This window comes from Vipera ursinii (assembly GCF_947247035.1).
Source record: "Vipera ursinii genome assembly, chromosome: 3".
In the NCBI taxonomy this organism is placed as follows: domain Eukaryota; kingdom Metazoa; phylum Chordata; class Lepidosauria; order Squamata; family Viperidae; genus Vipera; species Vipera ursinii.
Genome location: NC_139516.1, coordinates 61816484 through 61843031, shown reverse-complemented (window position 1 = coordinate 61843031; position 26548 = coordinate 61816484). Strand labels below are relative to the sequence as shown.

General features: G+C 39.0%; 1 protein-coding gene across 1 annotated transcript in view; it reads left to right on the top strand.

Moving 5' to 3' along the window:
* The first annotated feature begins 713 nt into the window (after positions 1 to 713).
* Positions 714 to 26548, top strand: part of NRDC (nardilysin convertase) — a 28266-nt gene continuing 2431 nt past the window's right edge. Inside the window, exons 1-28 of the mRNA XM_083359591.1 lie at positions 714 to 1120; positions 2601 to 2877; positions 4429 to 4510; positions 5536 to 5689; positions 6470 to 6543; positions 7162 to 7257; positions 9230 to 9352; positions 9670 to 9727; positions 11434 to 11507; positions 11686 to 11755; positions 12069 to 12146; positions 13530 to 13650; positions 13731 to 13789; positions 14499 to 14553; positions 15089 to 15193; positions 15404 to 15527; positions 16346 to 16432; positions 16727 to 16846; positions 18700 to 18751; positions 19609 to 19759; positions 19855 to 19982; positions 20987 to 21149; positions 22391 to 22422; positions 23021 to 23159; positions 24280 to 24327; positions 25077 to 25129; positions 25620 to 25703; positions 26289 to 26379. Coding sequence (XP_083215717.1) covers positions 744 to 1120; positions 2601 to 2877; positions 4429 to 4510; positions 5536 to 5689; positions 6470 to 6543; positions 7162 to 7257; positions 9230 to 9352; positions 9670 to 9727; positions 11434 to 11507; positions 11686 to 11755; positions 12069 to 12146; positions 13530 to 13650; positions 13731 to 13789; positions 14499 to 14553; positions 15089 to 15193; positions 15404 to 15527; positions 16346 to 16432; positions 16727 to 16846; positions 18700 to 18751; positions 19609 to 19759; positions 19855 to 19982; positions 20987 to 21149; positions 22391 to 22422; positions 23021 to 23159; positions 24280 to 24327; positions 25077 to 25129; positions 25620 to 25703; positions 26289 to 26379 — 3075 coding nt within the window. The 5' untranslated portion in view covers positions 714 to 743. The remainder of the gene's footprint in view (positions 1121 to 2600; positions 2878 to 4428; positions 4511 to 5535; positions 5690 to 6469; positions 6544 to 7161; positions 7258 to 9229; positions 9353 to 9669; positions 9728 to 11433; positions 11508 to 11685; positions 11756 to 12068; positions 12147 to 13529; positions 13651 to 13730; positions 13790 to 14498; positions 14554 to 15088; positions 15194 to 15403; positions 15528 to 16345; positions 16433 to 16726; positions 16847 to 18699; positions 18752 to 19608; positions 19760 to 19854; positions 19983 to 20986; positions 21150 to 22390; positions 22423 to 23020; positions 23160 to 24279; positions 24328 to 25076; positions 25130 to 25619; positions 25704 to 26288; positions 26380 to 26548) is intronic.

Genomic DNA, 26548 nt, shown 5'->3' with positions numbered 1-26548 from the left:
CACTTTTTTCAGTGCCATTGTAACTTTGAATGGTCACTAAATGAACTGTTGTAAGTCGAGCACTAACTGTTCTTTACCCAGTATAAGAATCTAGGGCAGGGGTAGGCAACCTCGGCTCTTTTATGAGTCATGGACTTCAACTCCCAGAATTCCTGAGCCAGCATAGCTGGCTCAGGAATTCTGGGAGCTGAAGTCCATGACTCATAAAAGAGCCGAGGTTGCCTACCCCTGATCTAGGGGAAGAAATCTAGGAAAAAATCCCTTTCCTAGAGAGTTAAAGAGATCTACAGGCTCCCAAATATGGACGGACCCTTAATTCCCACCAGCCCCAACAAATGAGTGCGGAAAGCCGACAGTGGCTGTCTAAGTTGTTGATCCATGTCGCAGAATAATAACCCAAACCACTTTTTTTCCTACGAACTGCTACGAACAAGAACTCCCATGTCTTGGTCGAACGTCAGGACGGACGTCACACATTTGCACAGAGAGCTAACATTCCGTTCTGAGCGCCTCGGCCGCAGCCGACAGTAAACGGCCACGGGTTTGTTCTGCTCCCGCCTCCTCCGCCGCTAGGTATCTAATCAGAGAAGCAATTTGCCGAAGGGCCTCCGGATTTGTTGGCGGGAATCACATGGGCGCGAAACTTGGGCTCTGATTGGATAACAGCCGGTGTGTTCAGCCCTTAGCACCGGCCTGTGATCTTGCAGGCTGGAGTGGCCCGGCCGGGTTTTGGCTCGCGGCGGATGCGGAAGGTGATAGCCGCTGCATCGCGGAGTTGCTGGGAAATAAGTCCGCTGCGACTAGGACAAGCCTTTCCCCGTCTTTATCGTGCCGGCCTGAGCGGTCATCTAGCCGGGCCCGGGAAGATCTTCGCCTTCAGGCCCATCGTGCGCCGCTCCTCCGCAGTTATCTTGACAGCCATGCCGGGTAGAACCAAGGCCTCGTCTGCCTGCGGCCCTGAGCAGCCTGGGGACTTGGAGGGTAGCCGGGGGGCCAAAGCCGGCGCTGTCCAGGAAGAAGCTGATGCGGAGAGCGGAGACGCCACCGCCGCCTGCGAGCTTTGCCCCAGCTTGGGCGACCCCGAGATTGTCAAGTCCCCCAGTGACCCCAAACAGTACAGGTACTCTTTGAGATGCCCGCGGTAGAGCAGGTTGCCAAACACTCTGTGTGTGTGTGTGTGTTGTGTGTGTCGGATTTGTGGAATGAATTTGCCTACTCGCTTTAAAAGCTTTTTCTAACCGGAAGAATTGAACCCTAACTTCTTCCATAGTCATCATGGCTTGATGTAGGGATGGTTGGTCTGATATATTTGGAGGGATCTAGAAGGTGCCCAACCACCGGGAGAAGCTGATCTCTGCTTGAAGACCACCCTCACCATTTCATTGCTATAAAAGAAGTGTGTGTAGCCAGCAGAGTAGTTTCAACACTAGGAAAAGGAAGGGAGAGTGATAACAAATCATTCAGGTTTTGGTCTTTCAGCTACTTGTAGATTGTAGTATTTAGGTCCTTTGTTCAGAGGCAAGTTGCAGATGAGGCAGTGGGACTTCTTCATGATTTGCTTGTGAGCAATCTCTGAGTACAGGTAGTCCTTGTCTTATGACCACAATTGAGCCCAAAATTTCTGTTGCTAAGGGAGACATTTGTTAAATGAGTTTGCCTCATTTTACGACCTTTCTTGCCACAGTTGTTAAGTGAATCCCTGCAGTTGTTAAGTTAGTAACGCTGTTGCTAGGTGAATCTGGCTTCCCTATGGACTTTGTCAGAAGATCACAAAAGGTGATCACATGACCCTGGGACATTCCCAATGTCATAAATATGAGTCAGTTGCCAGACATCTGAATTTTGATCACCTGACCATGGGGATGCTGCAAGGGTTGTAAATCTGAAAAACGGTTGTGTGTTACTTTTTTCAGTGTTGTAACTTCAAATGGTCACTAAATGAACTGTTGTAAGTCGAATATTTGTATCCGTCAGATGCTAGATAGGACTAATGTTGGTTCGATCCAATCCAATATGTGGATTCTTGAATTAGTACCACTCAGGATAATTTACCAACCATGGATTTAGATTTGTCCACAGAAGTTCAGAGCCATGTTTGGGCATGAAACTCACTGCTTAGTATTTAGTCGTTAAGTTCAAGAAAAATTCTGCATCTTTAATCTGAGATGAAAATGATGTATAACTCAAAAGTATACTTTGCTATGAGGTTTTTCAAGAAAGTGTGGAAATATAAGTGATTCCTGAATGTGTGCATTTGAGATGAAAGAAGGACTCGCTGTTAGAAGTGGAGCTTATTTGAGGTAAGTATCTATTTTTCATTCTTACCTCAAGCACATCATAGAGTACCAACAATCTGAACTGTTCTCTGGAGGAGTGTATGCTAATAGTGGGAGGGGTGAGTCACATTGCCCATTATGGAATTCATTATAATGTAAGATGTATTTTAAAAAAAACAAATGAATATTTTAAAAGATCTTGTTTGGTCCAATAGTTCATTAAAGAGACCCTGCAAAGACATAGCATGCCAGGAATAACACATTTAGTTTTCATTCAAAGACATTGAAAAGAATGTCTAGTTGTATGTCTGTTTAACTTTCTAGATACATCAGATTAAAAAATGGATTATGTGCCTTGCTGATTTCGGACTTGCATAACCCAGATGGTAGCCCTTGTGTGGTATCTTCAGAGGGAGAAGATGAGGGTGACTCTGAAGAAGAAACTGATGATGATGATGATTCTGGAGCAGAAATAGAAGATGACCAAGAAGGCTATGATGATGAATGTGGTGATTATGATGAAGATTTAGATCCCGATAGTGAATTAGAAGAGCTAACAGATAAAGATGAAACTCGGAAAAGAAATTGTACAGAAAAGCAGGTATGTATAATTAATTTGGATTGAACAATGATTATAGCTTATAAACTGCTTTAGGCATTGATGTAATTTACAGGTAAATTGCAGTTAGTGTGAATTTCAATAATGTGGTCTGTGATTTAGTGTGAATTGTATATTGATGCTAAGTTGCATTTAATGAAACCCAAAATTCAGTGAATGTGAGGCGGGTGTGCACTGTTGAGGCTACTGCATCCGCAAGTGTGGTTGTGGTTTTAGATACTGCTAACCTTTATTTTTGCAAAACGGGAGAGAAGAAAGATGTCAGGAAAACAGCACAATTTGATGCAATTGAATAACATGAAAATGATCGTAGCAGAGTTAAAATAGAGTGAGATGTTGGAATGTCTGAATTTATGAAAGATTTTTTATTATTATTTTGTTTTCTGTAACTATTCTGACTTTTTAAACTATACATTTAAACTGTAAGTATATTTTTATCCTTTTTATATTTCATTAAAATGCAGTGCATATAAAAATTACATTTCAGACTTTTCATTGCTTATTTCTATCAAAGGGAACCAATTACCATATTTTCTATCAAAATACCTCTTTGAATAGTGCAAATTTGAATAATGCCAACATTTCACGGGATTCATTAAATCGAGATTTAACTGTATATTAATAATAAAGTAAGGGAATGAAGCACGGCAGCCATGTACAACTTCCTAACCCATAAACCTTTCAATTCTGCTGTGAGACCATTACTTAGTATGTTCCATGCCCAGATTTAGGAGCCTTCAACATTTTAGGTACTTTAGCTTTCCCACCCACCCCTCTTGTTTACCTAGTCATGCATAAAAATGAACTAAGGTAAGGAACATGGATACAAGCTTAGTATTTCTGATTAAGAACTGTTAGGCAGATGCAACAGTAATAATTCTGCTTTACCGGAAAGTCTAATACAGGGGTGTCAAACTCAATTTCATTGAGGGCCGCATCAGCATTGCGGTTGCCCTCAGGGTGCCGGGTGGGTGTGGCCAGGGTGGGCGTGGCCTACTGGGTGGGTGTGGCTAGAATGCGTATGGCCTGGGTGGGCGTGGCCAGCTCTACATCGTTCGTATCAAGAGTGCCTATGGGGGCCCGGGCAGGAGTGGGACAGATCTGAGGGTCTCTGGCAGAAGGAGTGTCTCTGGGCCAGGGCCAAGGCAGCAGGGGCCGTTCCCTCACTGTTTCCAGGATGGCTTCACGGGCCACATGAAACCACTTTGCGGGCCTGATCCGGCCCCCGGGCCTTGTGTTTGACATGTCTGGTCTAATATATTCAAGACCTTTGTGGTTTCCTTTAATGATCTTTCTGATAAATGTATCAATAACTTCTATAAGAAGCATTTGGAGATACAGGAGACACATCTTGCTTGTAAAATCATAATCCTCTACTTTGGAGCTAAACACCGGCATTCTTTATTTTGCATAGAACTGAAAGTGAAAAAAAAGATCTGTAAAGAATCTTTTTTTAATGAAGGAATTTCAGTTTGATGTGTTAGCGTGTGATGTTTTTCCAAATATTCCTCTGTATTTCTCTTCTTTCTTCAGTCTGCAGCTGCACTTTGTATCGGTGTCGGCAGTTTCTCTGATCCTGATGAGCTACCTGGGCTGGCACATTTTCTGGAGCATAGTATGTTTTGTTTTAAATGTCACCTTTACCTGTTTTTAGCCTGAAGTCCGTGCTACATAGTTTTCCATTTGGGTGATTTGAGTTTGTCCAACTAGATATAGAATCTTGCTTAAATCTTTATTATCTATGAAATAGCCTTTAAAATCATTTTCGGTAAATTTGTATTAAAGCAGTTACGTAGTGGCTGGTCTCCGAATTCTGCTTTATCAAGTATAGCACAGTTAATGACTAACTTTAATTTTTGTTTCAGTGGGTTTAATCCTTGTAAGTAGAGACTGTTATTGTTTTGTTTTCTTATAGATTATTCTTAGGTAATACAGGGAGAGCCTATAGAAGCATACAAATGCACAAAACAACCAAGGATCTACTGCATAACTGATTATTTATAAGCAGCTCTCTACTTACGGCCATTTGTTTAGTGATTGTTGAAAATTATGACAATGTTGAACATGGGCTTACAACTGGCCCATGTGGTCAGGTTGCAGTTATGACTTCACAATGAGCCGCAGTCACTGTGAAGGCATTGATCGGCACTTGTGACCTTCCCTGCCAGCTTCCCATAAGCAAAGTCAATGCGGAAGCTTGCAAGGAAGATCACAAGTTGCTCCCGCCATTTTTTATTCAGAGGAGTCCAGTTGTGGAATTCAAGATCCCAGGAATCTTGTACTCTGTAGCACTCCATTGACTGCCCCACACACTGTAGTGCGTCCCATCCACAGAGCCTCCTGCCTGCGGGCTGTCCTGACCTGCTGGTGCTCCACAGCGCCCTCCTGAGGCAACCCCCTTTTCCATGCCTGGGACTGCTGCCTCTTCCCATTTAACAACCTATGCAGTCCTGGAGTTATGACAGCAACAAGACCTTCTGGAATTACCATTCCTGAGCAATGCCGTCATGTGGCATCACACTTTACAGCTGTATCGCTTAGCGATGCAAACGGGAGAAAAAGAAGACTAATGTCTGTGGTATTTATATGTTTCCGCTATTCGAGTGAATAACTTCCTTCCTATTTTTATTTCTGTCCTAGTGGTTTTTATGGGTAGCTCAAAGTATCCAGATGAGAATGGATTTGATGCATTTCTGAAGAAACATGGAGGGAGTGATAATGCATCAACAGACTGTGAACGAACCATCTTCCAATTTGATGTACAGAGAAAATATTTCAGGGAAGCTCTCGATAGGTAATTCAGCTGTGAAATGACACTACATTTCAATTAAAATATTTAATATTAAGTATTTTACGTTTAGTTCACTATATTGGCTTACTTTTACTTAAAGCTTAATTTAAGTAAGCTGAAAAAAGTAAATTAAATTATGTCAAGCCTGTTTAAGGGTTTACACTACATTTTTTGTGCCCATTTAATTTCAAAATGGTGAGATCTGGGCCACTGATTTTTTGCAGTTAGGTTGAGAGGAATCTTGGGAAACCTAAAAAAATATTTTGAGATAGGAAGACAATTGTCCTGAAGAGTGGAATCTTGTGGGTCATTCAGTGTCAACTTTTACAGGGAAGATAATTAATTGTAAACATTAAAATGAAAATGTAAATAGGAATTCCAAAGCCTTTGTTAGAGCAGGGTTTTTTGTTAGAGCAGGGGTTCCCAACCGGGGGTGCGAGACGATATGACAGAGGGCGTGAAAACTTGGGTTTTCATAATTATAGTCTATGTGCATAATTCGTTGCTGTTATTTTGAACTTTTGTAAGGGGTGCGAGAATATATCAGAAGCGTTCTCGGGGTGCAGGGTATAGAAAAAGTTGGGAACCGCTGTGTTAGAGGTTACATACAATTCATACTGAAGCATTAAAAAACAGCTTTCTTAAGGTTTGCATGGAATTCACGGGAAGGAAAATTAACCATGTCAAAACAGGTCATGTGACCATTTAAAAACACGTTCTTATTATTGCTCTTAATTTTATGTCAAACTCAGCCCTTCTGCTTACAGTGATTTTCTGCTTCAGGTGGGCCCAGTTTTTCATCCACCCTTTAATGATCCGGGATGCAATTGATCGGGAAGTTGAAGCTGTGGATAGTGGTAAGAGTTCTGAATGATCTTTCAGGTTCATATATTTTGTTTTTTTGTGTTGTTTTTTTTAAAAAAACCACCTTGTTTGGCCTGCAAATAGTAATTGCATCCCTCCATCTATGCAGGAATGCTCTTAACTAACTGAACAGCAGGTAGTCCTCAGGTTATAACCCCAGCGGGAACCAGAAATTCCGTTGCTAAATAGAGCAACGTTACATGACTGCCTGACGTAGCAACGGCAGTGCCGGTGGTCCCAGTTACTCTTGTAATGTAGGGATCACGAGGGTCATTAAGTGGGAAGCGGCAGATGTCTTAGGCAAGCAGAAGGGTAGGTGCCCTTGGTAGGTATGGAGTGTGGGGGTGGGCAGGGAGTACCGGTGTTCTGGAACCTGTATAAGTGCTGCAGAGGGGTGGGGAGTGGGGGGCTGTGGACAGGCACTTCAGAGTGCAGGTGGGCCCAAAAGCAGCCAGAGCAATTTCTAGATTTCTACTGGCTTCCCCATTCACTTTGCTTGTGGGAAACTGACAGGGAACATCAGTCGTATTCTTATAGCCAAGCCTGCTGTTGTAGACTGGAATTGTCTTGAATCTGAAAACCTTGGTTTTTTTAAAAAACAACAACAACAGAATATCAGCTTGCAAGACCCTCTGATGCCAACAGAAGAGAGATGTTATTTGGCAGTCTCGCCAGATCTGACCATCCTATGAAGAAGTTCTTCTGGGGTAAGCGTATCTGTTGTGACTGTTGGTATCGAGTTGATTTCAGATCTAAGAGCCTTTGCTGTTGAATCCACCCGTGAAATAGACTCACCCTTCTCCATGTGCTTCTAATTAACTTAGAAATCCGCAGAGGTCAGAGGACAATTCAGAGCAGACTTAGGGGTGCATGGGCCACATGAACAAAAAGAAAGAAATACGTGATAGGCTGGAGCCCGCCAGATTTAATATATACATTTGTGGAAAGTTCAGTAGTGCAGAAATTAATCTGTATGATAATCAAATAATATTTTGATTTCTGTTCCTAATTATGCCTTGGATCAGTGTAGCCAGGAATTGTTTTAGCATAGCTGACGTTACAGTGCTAAGTTTATAAAACAATTGAATTCCTGCTACTGCATTTTGGAGGGGAAAAAGCAAATGTATCAGTTTACTTACAGAGGAATCAGTCATTTTTTACTGATCTGATTCATTCATTCATTTCAATTTGATTTGAGTTTGGCACTGGGAAGCTTAAGTATCAGTGGTAACTAGTAAATTATGTTATAGAGTTAAACCAGGATATCTGGAAAAGGGAAGAAGCAGCCAATGGGAAAATACATCACATAACAGGTGCGTGGTGGTTGCCAGAGTCCATTCAGCTGGGAGTGAGGTTGTTATTAGCTGCGAAGTCGTGTCCGACCCATCGTGACCCTATGGACAATGTTCCTCCAGGCCTTCCTGTCCTCTACCATCTTCTGGAGTCCATTTAAGCTCACACCTACTGCTTCAGTGACTCCATCCAGCCACCTCATTCTCTGTCGTCCCTTTCTTCTATTGCCCTCAATCTTTCCCAGCATTAGGGTTAGGGAGTGAGGTTAAATTTCACTTTATAACCTTCTCCAAAGCAATTGCATGACTGGAGAAAAGCAATAAGTTATGTTGGCAAGTGAAATTTTTAGTATGCAAAGGATTAATCAGCTAGATCTGGAGGTTCATTAGCATTACATTCATTAGCAAAGAAATCAGTGCAAAGAGTACAAAAATGAAATTACAAAATACTGAATGAGTTTAGGATACAGGTGATACGGCACGTACAACAGCATGGTCAATATAATGTGACACTGTGAGATAATGCACCTTGTTCATGCACAAATTACCTTAAACCCTCTATTTGGATACTAGTGAGACTTTCTTGTCTTCTCTCATATCGATCCGCTTAGAATGCCCTCTTATAAGCCATTATATATTTGCATTCTTCATCATTTGCTTCAGCTAGTTAAGGATTTAGGGAGACAACGAGGAGGGCTACGGAGGCAGAAGAAAGGAAAATAAAATATATTTTGGAGGAAAAGGAAGAGAAAACTCTTCTTTCTGTCAGGTGATACAGGATGGCGTGACCTGGCTAAGGGAGGCTCAGATACAACACCTCAGACTAGACAAAACAAAAGTCATTCCGTGAAAGCAGAGTCTTTACTCAGTCCTTTTCGCCATGACAGCTGTGCTTTTTGTGACAACTTGGCAGATACAGTGCCATTTTCATTTGAAAATTAATCCGTGGAATCGTTACAAGACCTGGTGACAGCCACTAAGTTGGGTGGCATGAAATTGTGATTAAATAAATTCATGATGGGCAAGTTCATTGAGAGCTATTTGCCTTTAATAGTCAATACTATTGGAGCAGCCTTTGCCTCCAGATTCCTGTTACAGTGAAATATGTCTCTGTCTCATATTTGTGAGCCCCAAAGAAGTACTTTATCTGGCTGGCCACAGTGGGGGGGGGGGAGAAAAAAACCCCACACCATTAAACTAATATAGTCCTTGGCGTGATCCAGCAGGACTATTTTTAATGTGTGTACTTCCATGAGTTTAAATCCAGGTGGTTATGTTATTTTGTGCCCGCGGAGGAGAAGAGCGTTAGTTCTTTTGATCAGTACAAAAGTTTCAAGCAGAGATTTCATAACTGTAAGCAGTTCTTTATTTTGAACTTCACTTACAGGTAATGCAGATACCCTGAAACATGAGCCAAAAGAAAATGGGATTGATACCTATACCAGGCTGAGGGAATTCTGGCAGCGATATTATTCAGCGCACTACATGACTTTAGTTGTGCAGTCAAAAGGTAAGAGCTGTTCATTCGACACTAGAGAACATTCCCTTTGCTACTAACTAGAAACTGACTGGATAATTACAGATTAGATCTGGCATCTCTACGTGAGGAGGTAGTTTTTAAAATACTGTAAATGTTGTTGCTTCAGTTCTCTGGAGCAGTTCCACAGGAAATTCCAAGGAAATTCAGCCTGTAGGCTTTATAATATTGGCACCTCTGCATTGGCTGCTTGAACAACAGGTTCTCACCCTTCTCGTCTTTTCCTGATGGTGTGCTGCTTGTTTTCCCTGAGTTATGTGCCAACACTTTTTTTCCTCCTTCCTCAATAGAAAACTTGGATACTCTGGAAAAATGGGTGACTGAAATCTTCTCAGAGATCCCAAATAAGTAAGATACATTTTCCTATTGTTTGTAATAAGCAGGATATTAAATTGGGTGTACCATTCTGCAACTAATATGATACTAGATATTTGATTTATTCATTCCTGGTTTTTAGTTTCTCATCCTTTTCTCTGCACTTACCAATTGCTGGTTTATAGTCTTTTTGCTTTGCAATTGCTTTAAGTTAATAGTAAGGAGCAAAAAAGAATCTGATTTAGTCAGAGTTTTCGGGTTTCCACATATGACTCAAATCAACCGGAGAGGACACTTTGTACAACATATAGGCAAATTCTGTTCACATATTTATTTCTTTAGAAAAAAAAATATATGGTTGCCCAACTCGTGACTGGGCAGCTTACAGAAATAAAATCCCAAATACAAAGCTCAGTAACCCTCCTCCCTCCAAGGGACAGCAATGAAACCAACCAGTTGATGGACTCCATATCACCCTGGGTTCCCCTAAATCATGTCTTCAGGACCTTTTGAAAGAGTGTCAAGTCGGGAGCCAATCTTATTTCCACCAGGATGATGTTCCACAAGTGCCACAATGGAGAAGACCCTCCTTCTTGGTCCCACTAGATAGTGATGGCGAACCTTCTAGAGACTGAGTGCCCAAACTGCAACCCAAAACCCACTTATGTATTGTTGTGTGCCGGGTGGGCATGGCCCATTGGTTGGGTGTGGCCAATTGGGTGGACGTGGCTGCGGTGGTAACGGCAGACTGGGTGGGACTAAAAATTTAAGTCAGTCCCAACTTTGCGAGATTTTTTTTTCCCCACGAGAAGTTGAAATTGATTGATTGAACTTTTTTTGTTTTGCACGCAGCAGCAGAGGCCTAAAGCAAAAAGGTTTTATAAAACCCAGCTGAAGGCCTAGGAGTGGGGTGACGGCGCGCATGCCCACAGAGAGGGCTCTGCTTGCCACCTGTGGCACACGTGCCATAGGTTCGCCACCATGGCACTAGATGGACTTTTGTAAGAGAGGGAACTCATTACTCTGCCTGACTGCTCTGGAGGATCAGGTAGATGGAGCTGGAAAAATACAGTCCTTCAAATAGCTTGCACCCAGGCCCTGCAGGGCTTTAAAAGTGGGAACCAGCAGCTTGAATTTCACCCAGAGGCAAATCTGCAACCAGGGCAGTTCCCACAATATTTAAATTGTAAAGATTAGATCCTGTTTTTATTCAAGGATAAAGCTTGGGTAGCCATCTTGCATAAGGATGCATAAATTTCTGAAGGAGATGGGTGGTTCAGAAATAGGAAATATAAATAAAATAAATACATGTTGCTCTGCGTAGTGAGTTTTACCTATTTGTATGCTGTCTAGACCCTCTTGTCTTTTCCACGTGTACAAGCTAAATTACAAGTGTAAGTGTGAGGCTTAAAATAGGACAGAATGGGACAGTCCTAAAGAAATTGTGCCCTATTTTTATAAATAGGATCAGAACCCTGAATCCAGAAGCCCTTACTCTTTACTATAGGCCGTGTATGTATTGCCATAGTTACAAATATGTTCTGCTGAACAAACGGCAACATTGATAATTCGTTATATTAAGGATTTGATATGTAGAATTGAATATCCCTTAACAACCAGTGTTAAAAAATATGTTAAGGCCTGATCTCATAGAGTGATTTGATTTGTGATGGTCCTTGCTGGATTAGGTAAGATGTGCGTGCACATATATGTAAATATGCGTGTTCTTTGTTTTCAAGTGATTTACCCAGACCAATATTTGGCCATCTGACAGACCCTTTTGACACTCCAGATTTCCCTAAACTTTACAGAGGTGAGTGATGTAGCTGGGTAAATCCCACAGTGCTGTCTACTGTGAATCCACATTGGTTTTAAAATTCCTAGATTTAAAATGAATGCTGTTTTTTTTTTTTTTTGCATATGGAAATCTTGAGAAAATCTGGAATTATCCTGACTTTATTTATTTATAAAGAAAGTTTCTTTATTTTTAGTGGTTCCAATCCGAAAAACTCACTCTTTAAACATCACTTGGGCTCTTCCTCCACAAGAACAGTATTACAGGTAAATTTAAATTCTTATTCTCTCCTGCCCCGCCCCCTCCCTCCCCACTTCCAAGGATATACAGTGCAATTGGATTAGGTAAATGTATTAAAAGTCTAGTATGGCATATGCAGGCTGATAATTTAATTTTGATAATTGCATTATATATGTTGAAATGCTGTTCTACCTATGGCAACCGAGGAAGGTAACCTTTGTAAAGTATTATTCTCCAGTTCTCTATTTTGGGTTTGCCTCTTTTCATGCTTATTTTTGTTATAATGATTAGAAACTGGAGTTTTCAAATTACGGTTAATGTTAACGTTTCACTTTGTAGGGTGAAGCCACTTCACTATATTTCTTGGCTTGTCGGACATGAAGGCAAAGGCAGCATTCTTTCATATCTTAGAAAAAAGTATGTATCCTAATGAAAATCGCTGGTATTTGCCATGATAAGTGATGGAATCCCAAGTTGCTAAGTTGAAAAACTGTATACGTTGTTACCTTACTTCTGTAGTATACATTGTTGAGTATCCTGCCACTTTACTCAGTGACCAAGTTAGAGACAGTCATAAACTATGCTGAGGTTGAAGAAGAGAATTGCTTGAAAGCTGTAAGCATAAATCTCTAGTAGGGTAATTTGAAGTGGTGCCATCTGGATTCCAGCCCCTGGCATGATGCTTTCAAGGCAGCATCTCAGCACAGGAAAAAAGCATGAGGCATTCCTTCTTGACTCCTCCAACAAAAAGGTGATGAAGTAGCTCCACCAAACATTTACGAAAACCACTAGAAAGCAACAAAACAACCAATTTGGTTCAGAGTGAAGCGTCTAATGCAGTGCCAAGATCAGATGGTGTTCTGTGGAATTACGGTAAAGAAGGAAGGCCTCTCCACCCCATCTTCGAGGCTTCCCTTAGGCTTGACGTTACTTGCCAAGCAAGCAAAGAATAATTGCAGACAGTAAAATTGGTCTTAGCCTGAATGACAACACCCAGATTAAGGGACCCAAAGGCATTTGGGAAGCCTGGAACATCTAGAATATTTAGTGTTGGGAATGCTCACATGAAAAAGCTCTACAGTAGGGTTGGGAGAAGTTTTTCATTCACAAAATAGCTGTCAGTAACCAACCAACCATTTTTCAAAAGACAACCTAGTGATATTAAAAGAGCACAGTGGGCCCGAGAAAATGAAATCAAAATAAACACAGAGAGTTGAGACCGTAATTGTAGACAATATATTTGTCTCTTAAATCAGGAAAAAAAAACTAAACACATGGCACAAAAGAACCTCCAAACTAAGCACAATACACTGAGTCTAGCCCAAATTATACTCCCATTTGCTTAAACCTGGGGTGGGCAACTAAGGCAACTTTATGACCGGGGATTTTAACTCCCAGAATTCCTGAGCCAACCATAATGGCTCAGGAATTCTAGCAGTTGAACTCCACCAGTTGTATAGATACCATAGTTGCCCACCCCTGGCTTAAACCAAGGCAGATAGGCAGATAGGATCAGAATGGGTAACCACAGCGGACTAAAACAGAAACAAGTTAACAAATACCCACTCACCCAGAGCACAGGCAATACCACTTCCTTACATACATTACATTTTTCAAGGCTGAGCCAAGGTCATTGCCTCTATGGGAAGTTCATTTGTTGACTATTTTTACATTTTCCACTAGCAGCACAGATAATAGGTGTTACAAACCATCGGTGGTACGCTGGAAGCATATATTAATTTTTTTTAATAATGTGAGGTTCTTAAATTTTTGTAACAGTATGGTAAATGTTTCTTCCAGATTCTGGGCACTCGCATTGTATGGAGGAAACGGTGAGACCGGGTTTGAGCAAAACTCCACCTACTCTGTCTTCAGTATTTGTGTGACCCTGACTGATGAAGGCTACAAGCATTTCTATGAGGTAAATTTGAATTGCAATTTAGAGTGCTTGTCCTTCTAATTTATTACAGAACCTAAAAATTTTGAACTTTCCTTCTTCAGGTTGCTCATGTTGTATTCCAGTATTTAAAAATGTTGCAGCAAGCAGGACCTGATCAAAGGTAACGAAAGATCTCCGTTTGATTTTAATCAAGAAAAGTCGGTATTGGTGTTTTTTTCCTTTTTTCTATATTTCGTATATTAGAGCTGACATAGTACATAGCTGTTAAAATCATATGGAGAAACTGGAAGTTCAGAGGAGTGAAAATACTTGCTTTCCCCAGGTACTATTCCTTACTCCAACCCACTGTTCTCCAGTTCACTCACTGGCTGTGTTGGTTAAAGATGAATATAATTCAAAAACCTGAATGCCAGAAGATTAGAAAAAAAAATGACCGAATACAGTTATTACTTACAAACACTCTTTGTAAATAACTTTTTCTTAGATGCACCATTCTTGAGAAGAAAAATATTAACAAAAATTATTTTACACAGCTCTACCTGTCTAAAATCAATTGAAAGTAGTTTCATAATAGATGCATAGTAAAAGTTTATTTTCTAAATTTCTAAAGTGGGAAGGCAGTCACATTCTGACCTCAGAGGCTGTAAGGGGAGGAGGCATATTCCGATCCTTGAATTAGCCAGAACAGAGTCAGACATGTTCTATCTACCCTTGTTGATAAATGACAAAAGCTGCCCTTTTTGGCATGGTAGGTGAGTATTTGAACGTTTGTTTATGTTCTTACTCTGAAATCTTTGTTTCTGGAAATAGTTTATATTCTTAACAAAAATGATTGTTATATTGAAGAATACACTGCTTTTCATCCACAGAATATGGGAAGAGATTCAGAAGATTGAAGCTAATGAATTCCATTACCAAGAACAGGTATATTGAGACGATCAGATTTATGTCATGCAAAATATTAACACCATTCTTCTGATTAATTGGTGGTGATATTTTCTCTTTTCTCCTTGCATATTTTTTAATTTCCCTTTTTGCTTTTCAACTCAGGATTAACACTTAACATTCCATGACTCCTAAACATAACACTGTTTCATCCAGATGTTTGTTGTCATCTCTTAGAATTGTTGGGGGGTGGGGTGGGGAAAATATTTCGATGTCTCCACAAATTTTGGGTTCTCCTTCTTCTATTGATACTGTCTTACCTACACCAGGCAGTCTTAGAAATGTCATAACTGATCAGAATGCTAGTGATTTGAATTACATTTTGCTGATATGTCTTAAGAATTTGGAGTTCATTTCACTGGTAACTAAATTTGATTCTTCGTTCAAAGCAACTGTGAAAGCCAGTGTCCAAACTGTAGGGAAAATGGTGGTCCACATTAATCTCCAAAGTTAGCTTATGTGGAAAAAAATGGTCAAAAGATCACATCATGAAGCAAAATGATTTGTTTTTCAGACTGATCCAGTTGAATATGTAGAAAATCTTTGTGAAAATATGCAGCTCTTTCCAAAGGAGGATATTTTGACAGGAGACCAACTTCTCTTTGAATATAAGCCAGAGGTAGGGGAAAAATTTAAAGCTCTTAGTTAATTTGTAAGATAACTCTGACCTTGGACGATGGGAAAATACTGTTACCATGAGTTCCTATTTTAAAAGGTAAATGTTATTACTTCAGGATTTACCATTCTTTTTCAAAGTGAAGAAATGAAATGAAGATCTGGAATTTTGTGTAGCAGAGAGACGTTTCATTTGAATCTTTTTTTTTTACAGATAATTGCTAAAGCACTTAACCAACTGATTCCCAGTCAAGCCAATCTTATTTTACTATCTGCCTCCCATGAAGGCCAGTGTCACCTAAAGGAGAAATGGTTTGGGACACAATACAGTGTTGAAGGTACAAGAATATTCAATCTTGTCTAGATTTCAGGAACTAAAGTTCAGAGTATAAAAATCAGTTTGATTTCATATAAACTGTGATGTAGTTGAAGGGGTTTTTTTTCCTTTATGTATTTCTGGCTTTTTCTTCTAATTTATTTTGTTGCCTTCCTCTTGTCTTTTATCATAGCAGCACAAAGCTAGAGGCAACGCAAAAAGAAAGATTACCAGAAACTAGCCTAACAACCCTTACACTAATTATTTTCTCATCCATAAGTGATTTTGACATTGAAAATTACAGTTTTTTTATTTTTAATTCCATTTATATCCCGCCCTTCTCCGAAGACTCAGGGCGGCTTTACAAGCTTAGCAGTAAGCTAAGTAGCAGTAACAAACAGTTAAACCATGGATTAATACAATGGGCAAACAAAATGCACTCACCTAATTCCTATCTCATTTCATAATAAAGCTGTTGATAGTTGGATTTTTTTGTAACCTTTGGTTAGTGAATTCTAGATAGGGTAAAAATGGATTGGATACAGATTTATATATGGTTAGAATGGATCCATTTAATCAAAATGATTTAAGTTAGCTGTAACTGATTCGTCTGATGGAATTTTTGTCATGGATCACTAAAGAATCATTTGGGTTTATGAGCTGTGCATAAATTTGGCTAGATGCGTGTTTCGATGTCCTCCATTATTTGTGAAAATTTGATATGTGTTACGAGAGAAGGATCAGAACAGTGTGCCTTATCTGTGCATATCACTACAACTAGGTCTATCATTTTTATCAGGTATGGTTTTACCAAGCTATTTGTAATATTAATATTTACAGATGTTGATCAACACTGGAGTGATATATGGGCCAGTGACTTCAAATTAAATCCTGACTTGCACTTGCCAGAAGAAAATAGATACATTGGTGAGTAAAACATGAATTCCTACTAAATAGCCTAAAACATAATCATTCTATGTATGCTATTATTGTTTTGCCATTGTAAAAGAAAGATGCCTGTAAGTAGAACAGACTTAGTCTGTTGGATTTCAGCTATGTTGAACCCAAAAGAATTAGGGGAAAATTAGGGGAATCTGTAATGTTAGTTGTTACAGAAGTGTTTGTGTCATTTGGTTGCTTAGTTATAAACAGGTTTAAGCATTTTATTTTAGTAGATGGTACTCATTTGTTGATGTTAAAATGATCTTTTCATCATTTCAGCAACTGATTTTGCTCTGAAGGATCCTGATTGCCCTCATACAGAATATCCGGTCAGTATAATGAGTTCCCAGCAAGGTTGTTTATGGTACAAGAAGGATGACAAATTCAAAATCCCTAAAGGTAACCATTTTGTGGTGTCTTTCAATAAAACTGCTAATGAACCTCCACCTATGGCTTAGGCAGCACTTATTCCTGTTGATTTCTCACGCGGCAACTGTTGTTTTACTCCAGATATATCCCTGTGCAATGTTGTCTGGCATTAAACCCATATCAATGTTTCCTTTTGCATACGTGTCACTTCCGTTGAGTTGTACTATCAACTTGGCATCGAGTGGGTTTTAGAATTTAAATGCATGAAAGGGCACTTAAACATAATGTTACAAATACTTTGCCTAACATAAAATTGGTTTTCTATTTAAAAAGAATTCTCATTTTTTGGCCTTTAAATTTCATCCAGGAAAACCTATAATTGAGCATCATCAGATGGAAATTTTATCTTAAGCAGTACATTGATATACAAGACAAAACCAGTGGTTTCTATTCCCTTTCTATGTTGCAGCTTAGCTATTTTCAGTTTCTACAATGAAGATAACACAACTTGAACTGTCATTTCAACATTGTCTTTTTGGTTTGAGATACTTTCTTGACTCTAATAACTTTACCCTGGATGTTGGTACTGAAATGTCAAGCTCAGTATTTGACCACTGACTTGTGGACCGCCAGACAGATAGTCCTTGACTCGGAAGCACAATTGACCTCCAAATTTCCATTGCTAAGCAAGGCAGTTGTCAAATGAGTTTTGCCTCATTTTTCAACTTTTTTTTGCCACAGTGGCTAAGTGAATCGTGCACTCCTTAAGTGAATCATGTGGTTGTTAAGTAATCTGGCTTCCCACCCACCCCAACTTTGCTTGTTAGAAGCTAGCTGGGAAGGTTACAAAATGGTGATCACTTAACCCCAGGACAGTGCAAACATCATAAATACATGCCAATTGCCAAGCACCCAAATTTCTGACCATAGGGATGCTGCAATGCTCATAAGTAGGAAAACCAGTCATAAGTCACTTTTTTTTAGTGTCATTGTAACTTTGAACGGTCACTAAACAAATGGCTGTAAGTTGAGGACTGCCTGTAGATATGCCCTTCTGTTTGCTAGACATGCTGTCTTAATCTTCCTATTAGATATAGAACTGTTTCCCTCCTTTGTTAAAAACAAAAAACAAAACACTCCAGGATCTTTCTAAATGTTCACTCCAGCATTTTTAATACAGCTTTGTCAGAGTCTCCTAAAGGTAAAGGTAAAGGTTCCCCCGCACATGTGTGCTAGTCGTTTCCAACTCTAGGGGCCAGTGCTCATCTCCGTTTCAAAGCCGAAGAGCCAGCGCTTGTCCAAAGACGTCTCCGTGGTCATGTGGCCGGCATGACTAGATGCCAAAGGCGTACAGAACGCTGTTACCTTCCTACCATAGTGGTCCCCATTTTTCTACTTGCATTTTTACGTGCTTTTGAACTGCTAGGTTGCAAGAAGCTGGGACGAGTAACAGGTGCTCACTCTGTTACACGGCACTCGGGATTTGACCCACCAAACTGCCGACCTTCTGGTAGACAAGCTCAGCGTCTTAACCCACTGAGCCACGGCGTCCCTTTTCAGAGTCCCCTTCTACTACTTTATTTGCTCCAGCTCCTCCTTCTTGGAGAGACTTTCACTCTGTGAGATCCAGTGGCCAGAGAGCCCTCTCATTAGGGAAGCCAGAGTGTTAAATGGTCTGATTTATGCGTGATAATTTTCCATGAGCATGAACGTGTAGCCTGTAGGACTGGAAAGACGGCCTCTCTAGAAAGGACAGTGGATCTAATCAACATTGATGTCAAGCTGTTCTTTTTATAAAGGAATCATAAGGTCTAGAAGAGATACATAGTCTTGATTAAAATTCTGCATTGTTTGCCACTGCTTATTGTAACTTTTTTTTCCAGCTTACATCCGTTTCCATCTGATCTCACCACTGATCCAGCAATCGGCTGAGAAGTAAGATTTATAGGGTTTGGTCTTTTCCTTGATTTGTTTTATTGTTTTGCTGTAGAAATATTTTAAATGAGCTTAAGTTTGGGAATCGGTGTTCTGAATTACAGAGCCTCTTGCTGCTGTTGTAGCTCAAAGTGCTCTTTGAAAATAGGTAGAATAGTATTGGAAGCTGTAAGATAGGTGTAGTTTAGTTTTACGAGCTAAAGAACCCTAACCCTAGACAACTCATCCTACAATGATCCTCCTCCTCAACCTCAATATATTAAGTGCAGCTCCTAGATCCTAAAAAACTCTGAGCCCCTGGATTAAGAAAGAGATTTGGAATATGTGCTATTACTAGTAACTTCATGGAGGATAATAAGTACTGATAGTTGATAGTAGGAGCACTCATGCTGTTATGCATTTTTATAGCTAGATAAAATATGTAGTGAAACAGCAATTGATGAAACATTGCAGTTAGTTATAACATATTAAATTAGGAGAATCTTAATTAAAAGGCCCATGACATAAGATATTAACCTCTCTGCATTCAAAATAACAGGTGATCATTAATTTATTGTATTGAAAGCAACTTCAGGTCACAAAAAACAAGCATTTTAGTGATTTTTAAACTTCAAATGATACAATTCCAAGTATGACAGGAGGGTCATATCCGCAATGTAACATTTCAAATGATGCATAAAACAAATGTTGACTGTACTGGCTGATGTATTCTATATTATAGTTCTGCTTCTGTAAATATGTTGATTTTTGTCATAAAACCTTTGCTGTTTTTGAAGGGATGTGTAATTCCAGTTTCACAAAGAAACATTCTCACATTTTTACTTTTGTCTCCCATTGTCTCAACTTAATGTGGTCAGTTTGGTGCTCTTTGATACCTTTGTGAACATCCTTGCACACAACCTTGCTGAACCTGCATATGAAGCTGATGTTGCTCAGTTGGAATATAAGCTGGTAGCTGGAGAACATGGATTGATCATTCGTGTGAAAGGCTTCAATCATAAACTGCCTGTAAGTATTGATCTATTTTGACCTTGAATTCTTTCTGAACAAGTCCTTTTTAGGAAGTGTCATAATGTATTGGTTTATTGTTGTTGTTGTTGTAGTTGCTGTTTCAGCTCATCATTGACCACTTAGCTGATTTCAGTTTTACTCCAGAAGTTTTTGAGATGATAACTGAGCAGTTGAAGAAGACTTATTTCAACATCCTTATCAAGCCAGAAACTCTCGCCAAGTAAGTGTCTGGAGTATATGAGCCAGGAAGAGTTCAGTCATTGCACTATGCAAGAAGGTGGTATCTTTGATCTTGGTTCATTGTCTAATCCATCTTTAAAGGAGTCTAGTCACTGGAATTTCTAATTCATGGCTTCTGGCTTAATAGAACAAACACTGCAGAAATTTGGCAGCAAAAATAACATTTATCATTGAAAACTCCTCCCTGATTGCACCCCTTAGAAACCGAAAGAGGGCCAAAAATGTTGGCCACATCCATTCCAGTGAAATATTTTGGTACATAGGCTAACAATTGTTAATAAGAACAAGGAAGGGATGAAAGATTGCATGTTTATAAGACAAGATGATTGGGACTCGCAATCCTTATGAGAATAATTGGGAGGTGATCTCCATATTGATTACTACAATAAGCAGCTTGAGTGCTCAATTTACCTTGAGTGACCGCTGTATTGCTCTAGAAAGCACCAGATAAGAAAAAAACATTCTTGTGCAAGATTTATTAAACTTTTCACTATATAAAAATTGTATCAAGGACTAAATTGCAGTTCCTCTTGTCTTTTATGAGCAGATTACTTTGAAATTTGCCTATATTTCTCCTTACCCTTCATTCGTAGAAACAGATTTGATCTCCCACCCCTTTATGCCTACATTATTGGAGAATGATTTTCTTCCCTTAATCATTCCTATCCTCAAATTGTTTAAAAATCCACATGTTTAGTTATACTCAGTTGTGTGGGGAAGGAGGTGTCCCTTAAAAACAAATGCGTGTTAAATTCAGATAAATGTAATGTGCACATACACGCACATTGTCCCCTGATTATGGAGTTGGTTTTGTACTTGGAACGATGTTGTCCCTGAATAATAAAGAGGAAAGGGGGAAAAAGAACCAAGATTGGATAAATGCAAATGCATTTATTTTGGGACCCAAATGTAGTTTATAGGTGATGCTTTAAAGCCAACATACTTTCAGTGAACTTGTAATGATCAGTATTTCTCCTGTGGCAGAGATATACGTCTCTTAATCCTGGAACATTGTCGGTGGTCTATGATGGACAAATACGAGGCCCTTATGAAGGGGCTCTCAGTAGATTCTCTGCTGTTGTTTGTGAAGGCTCTCAAATCTCAACTCTTTGCAGAGGGACTTGTCCAGGGAAACTTCACAAGCTCTGTGAGTATTTCAGCAGTTTAACTTGCACCTTGTCATTGTGATTTTCCTTGCTTAACCTTGTGAAACTACATGATGGAAATATCTGGCAGTTCTGACTTTCATGCCAATTTTATCTCGTTTGCTGTTTTACTACCAAACCTTGCCAAACAGGGTCCATTAACAAACTGTTTTTCAATATAAATCAAATAAGTAAATATTAAGTCAGAATATGGTGAGTGAATGTGCAGCTGAAAAACAAAAGCCCTTTTCTATGTAAGTAATGCAAAATAGTGGAACATAACACCTAGTCCTAGGCACTAATTTTAGCTGTTTCTGGACTGTTTTACAATTCCAAAGGCATTTATGTGGGGGTTTTTTTTCCAACCAGAGAGAATGTGACTTTGGTGCCTCATAAAATAATTGTTGTCTGGCCTGTGAGAAAGCAGTTGCTCTTGAGCAGACATGTCAAACACAAGGCCCGGGGGCCAGATCCGGCCCGCAAAGTGGTTTCATGCGGCCCACGAAGCCATCCTGGAAACAGTGAGGGAACGGCCCCCACTGCCTTGGCCGTGGCCCAGAGACCCTCCTCCTGCCAGAGACCCTCAGATCTGTCCCACTCCTGCCCGGGCCCCCATAGGCACCCTTGATGCCAATGATGTAGAGCTGGCCATGCCCACCCAGTAGGCCATACGCACTCTAGCCACACCCACCCAGTAGGTCACACCCACCCAGGCCACACCCATCCGCCCCCCTGAGGGCAACCGCAATGCTGATGCGGCCCTTAATGAAATTGAGTTTGACACCCCTGCTCTTGAGGCTATCTAAGTTGTCACTTGGTTTTAATTGTGTTAGATTAAAATTGCCTTTGTAATTTTGAAGGCAATGATCATTTGGCATATGGTCCAAAGTGAATTATAATTATAGATGTGAACATACAGGATGGGAGAAGGATCTTTTATTGAAGAGAAAGGTATTTTTATAGCACTTAGACTTATATACTGCCCCATAGTGCTTTACAGCACTATCTGGGCAGTTTTCAAATGTCAGCATATTGCCCCCAACATTCTGACTCCTTATTTTACCAACCTCAGAAGGATGGCAGGCTGAATCAACTTTGAGCTGGTCAGGATTGAACTCTTGGCATTGGGCAGTTAGCCTGCAATACTGCGCCACCAAGGCTCCTATGTAGATAATACAGTAATGCCCACTGTTACGGTTGTTTTATTTCTAATCACAATGTTAACATCTCTCTTTTATTTCAGGAGTCAAAAAAATTTTTGGATTATGTTATTGAGTAGGTATATTTATCTTTATATTGAGAATTATAAGTTCATGAATAGCTGCCAACATTTGAGTACAAGTGTTAGAAACTGGGGCTATTATTCAATTTAAATTTATTTATTTTTTAATTCCATTTATATCCCGCCCTTCTCCGAAGACTCAGGGCGGCTTACAAGCTTAGCAGTAATTAATTGAATTAAAGAATATTTGAATTATAGTCAATTGATCAGCAACCTGTGAATTCTAATTTAGAGTATTTCTGAAGCCATTATTATATTGTCATATGAAGCACTTTGTTTAACAGGATTATCCTCAAAACAGCCTTATCCAACTTCGGGAGTTCCCAGGCTGTACAAGTCTTTAACAATTCTAGTTCAACACTTTTCTCTAACGTAGAGTTGCTCTTCTTTAAAAGAAGTGAAAGTCGTGTTGTAAAACAAGCTTACTTTGCAACGGTTTGAAAAAGGTGACCAATTCATTTATTTAACTAATTATATATTTCCCTCCTTCATTGGAGTTTTGTTAGAATGTGTTTTTAATCTTTGGTTAAACTGAAGTCAATAAATAAGACAAAGGGCAAGTTGCAACTGACATTTTTCAACTCTTTCTAGAAAATTGCATTTCCTGCCTCTAGTGCATCCATGTCCAGTTCAGTTCCGAGTGATGGATTTACCATGTGCCCATTTATTGTGCAAAGTGAAGACACTTAATAAAGGGGATGCCAATTCTGAAGTGACCGTCTACTATCAGGTACTGTGATGGAAAGAATGGGCACATTAACTTCTTTTGTGATGCATTTGTTGCTTAGTGCGTTTCATGTATAACTTGAACTACTGTAGTAGCTTCATAGTATATAGGGACTATTAGCTGTATGGCTGTGAATAGATGGGTATTCTTTCAGACGAATGTTGTAATTTTTATAGAAGGAGCTGGATTTGTGTTGTTTTTCTGCATTGAGATCCTCCCTCCCTCCCTCCCCATTTTCCCTATATTTTAGCCAAGTTCCTCTGGTGCACTGTGCCATGTCATTTGTTTAATTTTGGCATACCATTTTAAATAAAACCCAAATTTTAATTTATTCAGACAAAGTTGGCTTACAGCAATAAATTTTCCTGTCTTGCTTGTAACTGAAATAACCTATCCTGGACATATTTAAATTTGTTTGTTTTTTGACCAATCATTTCCAATTATAAAAAGTAGAGAAACGTAGCCTTAGAGAAAACTAGGCTGATTTTTTTTTCCTGTAAAGCTCTTTTTCCCTGATGGAATGTTCATAAATGAGATTTTCCCACCATCATCAGATGTGATATACAGAGCAGAAAGTCTTTTGTTCTGTAGCTTGAGGATCCCACAAGCACACACGTATACACATCTTTTTTTTCCATACAAAATGTATTTCTTACAAAGAAAGACATCAGTAATTCAATAGCCATTTCAAAAACTTACAGTTGGAAGAAATAATCACACAGTGAGATATCTGAAGTTTGGTATGATACAACTATTACTATTATCTCTAGGAAATTTAGGGAAGTTGTGGTTTCAATCATACTAAACTTTTAACACACATTTCCAGTATTGCTGTTTTTGGAATGTTTCAAGCGATCTTCAATTTACAAAGCACCTAAAAGCTTTCAATTTTTTCCCTAATCCTTTCTCTATGTTGGACTATGATGCCCATCGCCTCCTACGCTACTACCATACTACACACCCTTTAACTAGGTTCAAATGATGACTGGAAGGTCAGAGTAGCATTTTACTAAGTATTTGTTGAATACTGCACGAACCAGTGCCTTTTGAAAGGTGATTGTAATTGCAGAACAAAATTGAAAAATGGTGACTTCCTTCATTATTGCCTTTGTTTCTTTTGCAGTCCGGAGCCAGGAATTTAAGAGAATATTCTCTCATGGAATTGCTTGTGGTAAGCTTAGATTAGTTTCTAAAAACAGAACTACGTAAATCTTGATGGTCAGCTCATATTAGTATCTGGTGTGCAATATACACCATAGAAGATGATAGTTAGGAGTTTATGGTGAAACTGTAATAAGGCTAATGATAAAAATATTCTGTAAAGACATATAGTGAAAGGATGATTAGTACAAATACTATATGAGATATAGAAATCACTGTGTTTTTGAAACCTCCATCTTGCACATAGTTATTAATGCACATCATATCCTTTTTGACTACATACACAGTAAAGAGCATGTATATAATTGTTCCCTATAGCAGAGCAAAAATTTGTAACTTACCCACTATATGTATAGTCCGACTTACTGAGATTCTGAAACTATCATAGTAATGTTAATGTATAGTTGAGGTACTCAGGAATGGAAAGACAACTCAGAAACCAAAAAGCAATCATCAGGCATGTTTCTTCCCCCCCCCCCAACAATGTATTTTGGCTGAAGTCAACTTTTTACAGGCAGAATCACTGTAATTCTTAAGAGTATTGCATTACTTGCTTTCTGTCTTGTATCTGGGACATGCACAGACTTCTCTGCCCACAATATTCTATGTAGATTTAGCCTTTATTTATATCAGATATGGTTTAATCTCAATAAGCCTGTTAAAGTGACAGGTTAATTAAAGCAAGTTTTAAATTGTTTCCTTGTTTAAATGTCTAGAGGTATACCAGGTATATTGAATTGAAATACTATTGAATTGCAGATGTATATGGAAGAGCCTTGTTTTGATTTTCTTCGAACCAAGCAAACCTTAGGGTAAGGTTCTATTTACTGCCGTATTCAAAGAGAGAAAATCTGTATACAAAATAGAATGAATTAGCTCATTTTCATTTAAGCAAAATGATAGATGTTTTGCTTTTCTTGAGTTCATCCAGTACTAGTTTTCTTCTATTCCACCCCCCCCAAAGTATATCTCATTTTTAAGCATGAGTGCTCCCTGTAATTTTAACTGAAAACATCTTTGACCAATTCTTGAGCTTTAATTAATCTAGCAAAATTGTAAAAAAAAATATTTGAAGTTTTGTTCTTTAGCAAAACATTGCTCCCTCAAAAACCTTTCTCCACTAATGGTTAAAACAGCTTGCATTTCCTATGCGAAATAATTTTCAGTTGACAGATGTTCAGGTAGAGTTCAGTTATTTTTAGCATATATTAATACCACTATTTACAATTATTTAGCTTAGTTGTCCGTTTTCTTGCAGTTGAAGGGTAAATTTGTGCAATTTCTCTCTCCTTTCATTTTTAGATATCATGTCTATGCAACTTGTAGGAATACCTCTGGGATCCTTGGATTCTCTGTTACTGTAGCCACACAGGCAACCAAATACAAGTGAGCAGGGCATTTGAGAATTTCACTTTAATTTTTTATGAAAAATGTCCTCAGCTTAGGAAGTGTTAACTTTTTTTCTGGATGTGTGAAGAGTCACCTGAATCTTGAGATGGGCAGCAAATAAATTTGATTTTACATAAATATACATCACAGCTCAGGCAACTACACACACACACACACACACACACACACATTTTCACCTTTATCACTTGTATATGAGGATGCTAAACAAATTTAACCCTTGAAAAAGGAATGTTAATGACTGTGCACCACAAAACAGCACGATTTAACCTAATGTAATTTTGGGGTGTTTGGGTGGTATAAATTACTGTAAAGAGTCCTAAGAATACAGCCAATGACTTAACCTTAAATAAAAAAAATGCTTTGAAATATTTCAATAAGATGTTAGCAAAATACCATCCTATTGTTCCCACTTGGCTTTCACTTGATTTGCCCTTTATGCAGTTGTACTGTTTCGCCTTGCTGTTTCCCAATACTTAATAGTAGAAAATTCAAGAACATAACATGAAATTCAACTGGATGCATAATCTTAGGCAGAATACATATTTGTGTCTTATTTCTCAGTTCTGAACTAGTGGATAAGAAGATAGAAGAATTTTTTTCATGTTTTGAAGAAAAACTCAAAAATATGACTGAAGAGTCCTTCAGGACTCAGGTAACAGCTATTACCTCCTCTTTAGTACTTTTCTAGAAATCTTTTTCCAATAAATGCTTGATCAACAGTTTTGGTTGTCCATCAAAACAGTAAAGTAGTTTTTCTGATGCTTATTCAAAAAAAGGTTATGAAGTCCAGAATTGCATAAGGGCAGTACTGGAGTTATGCA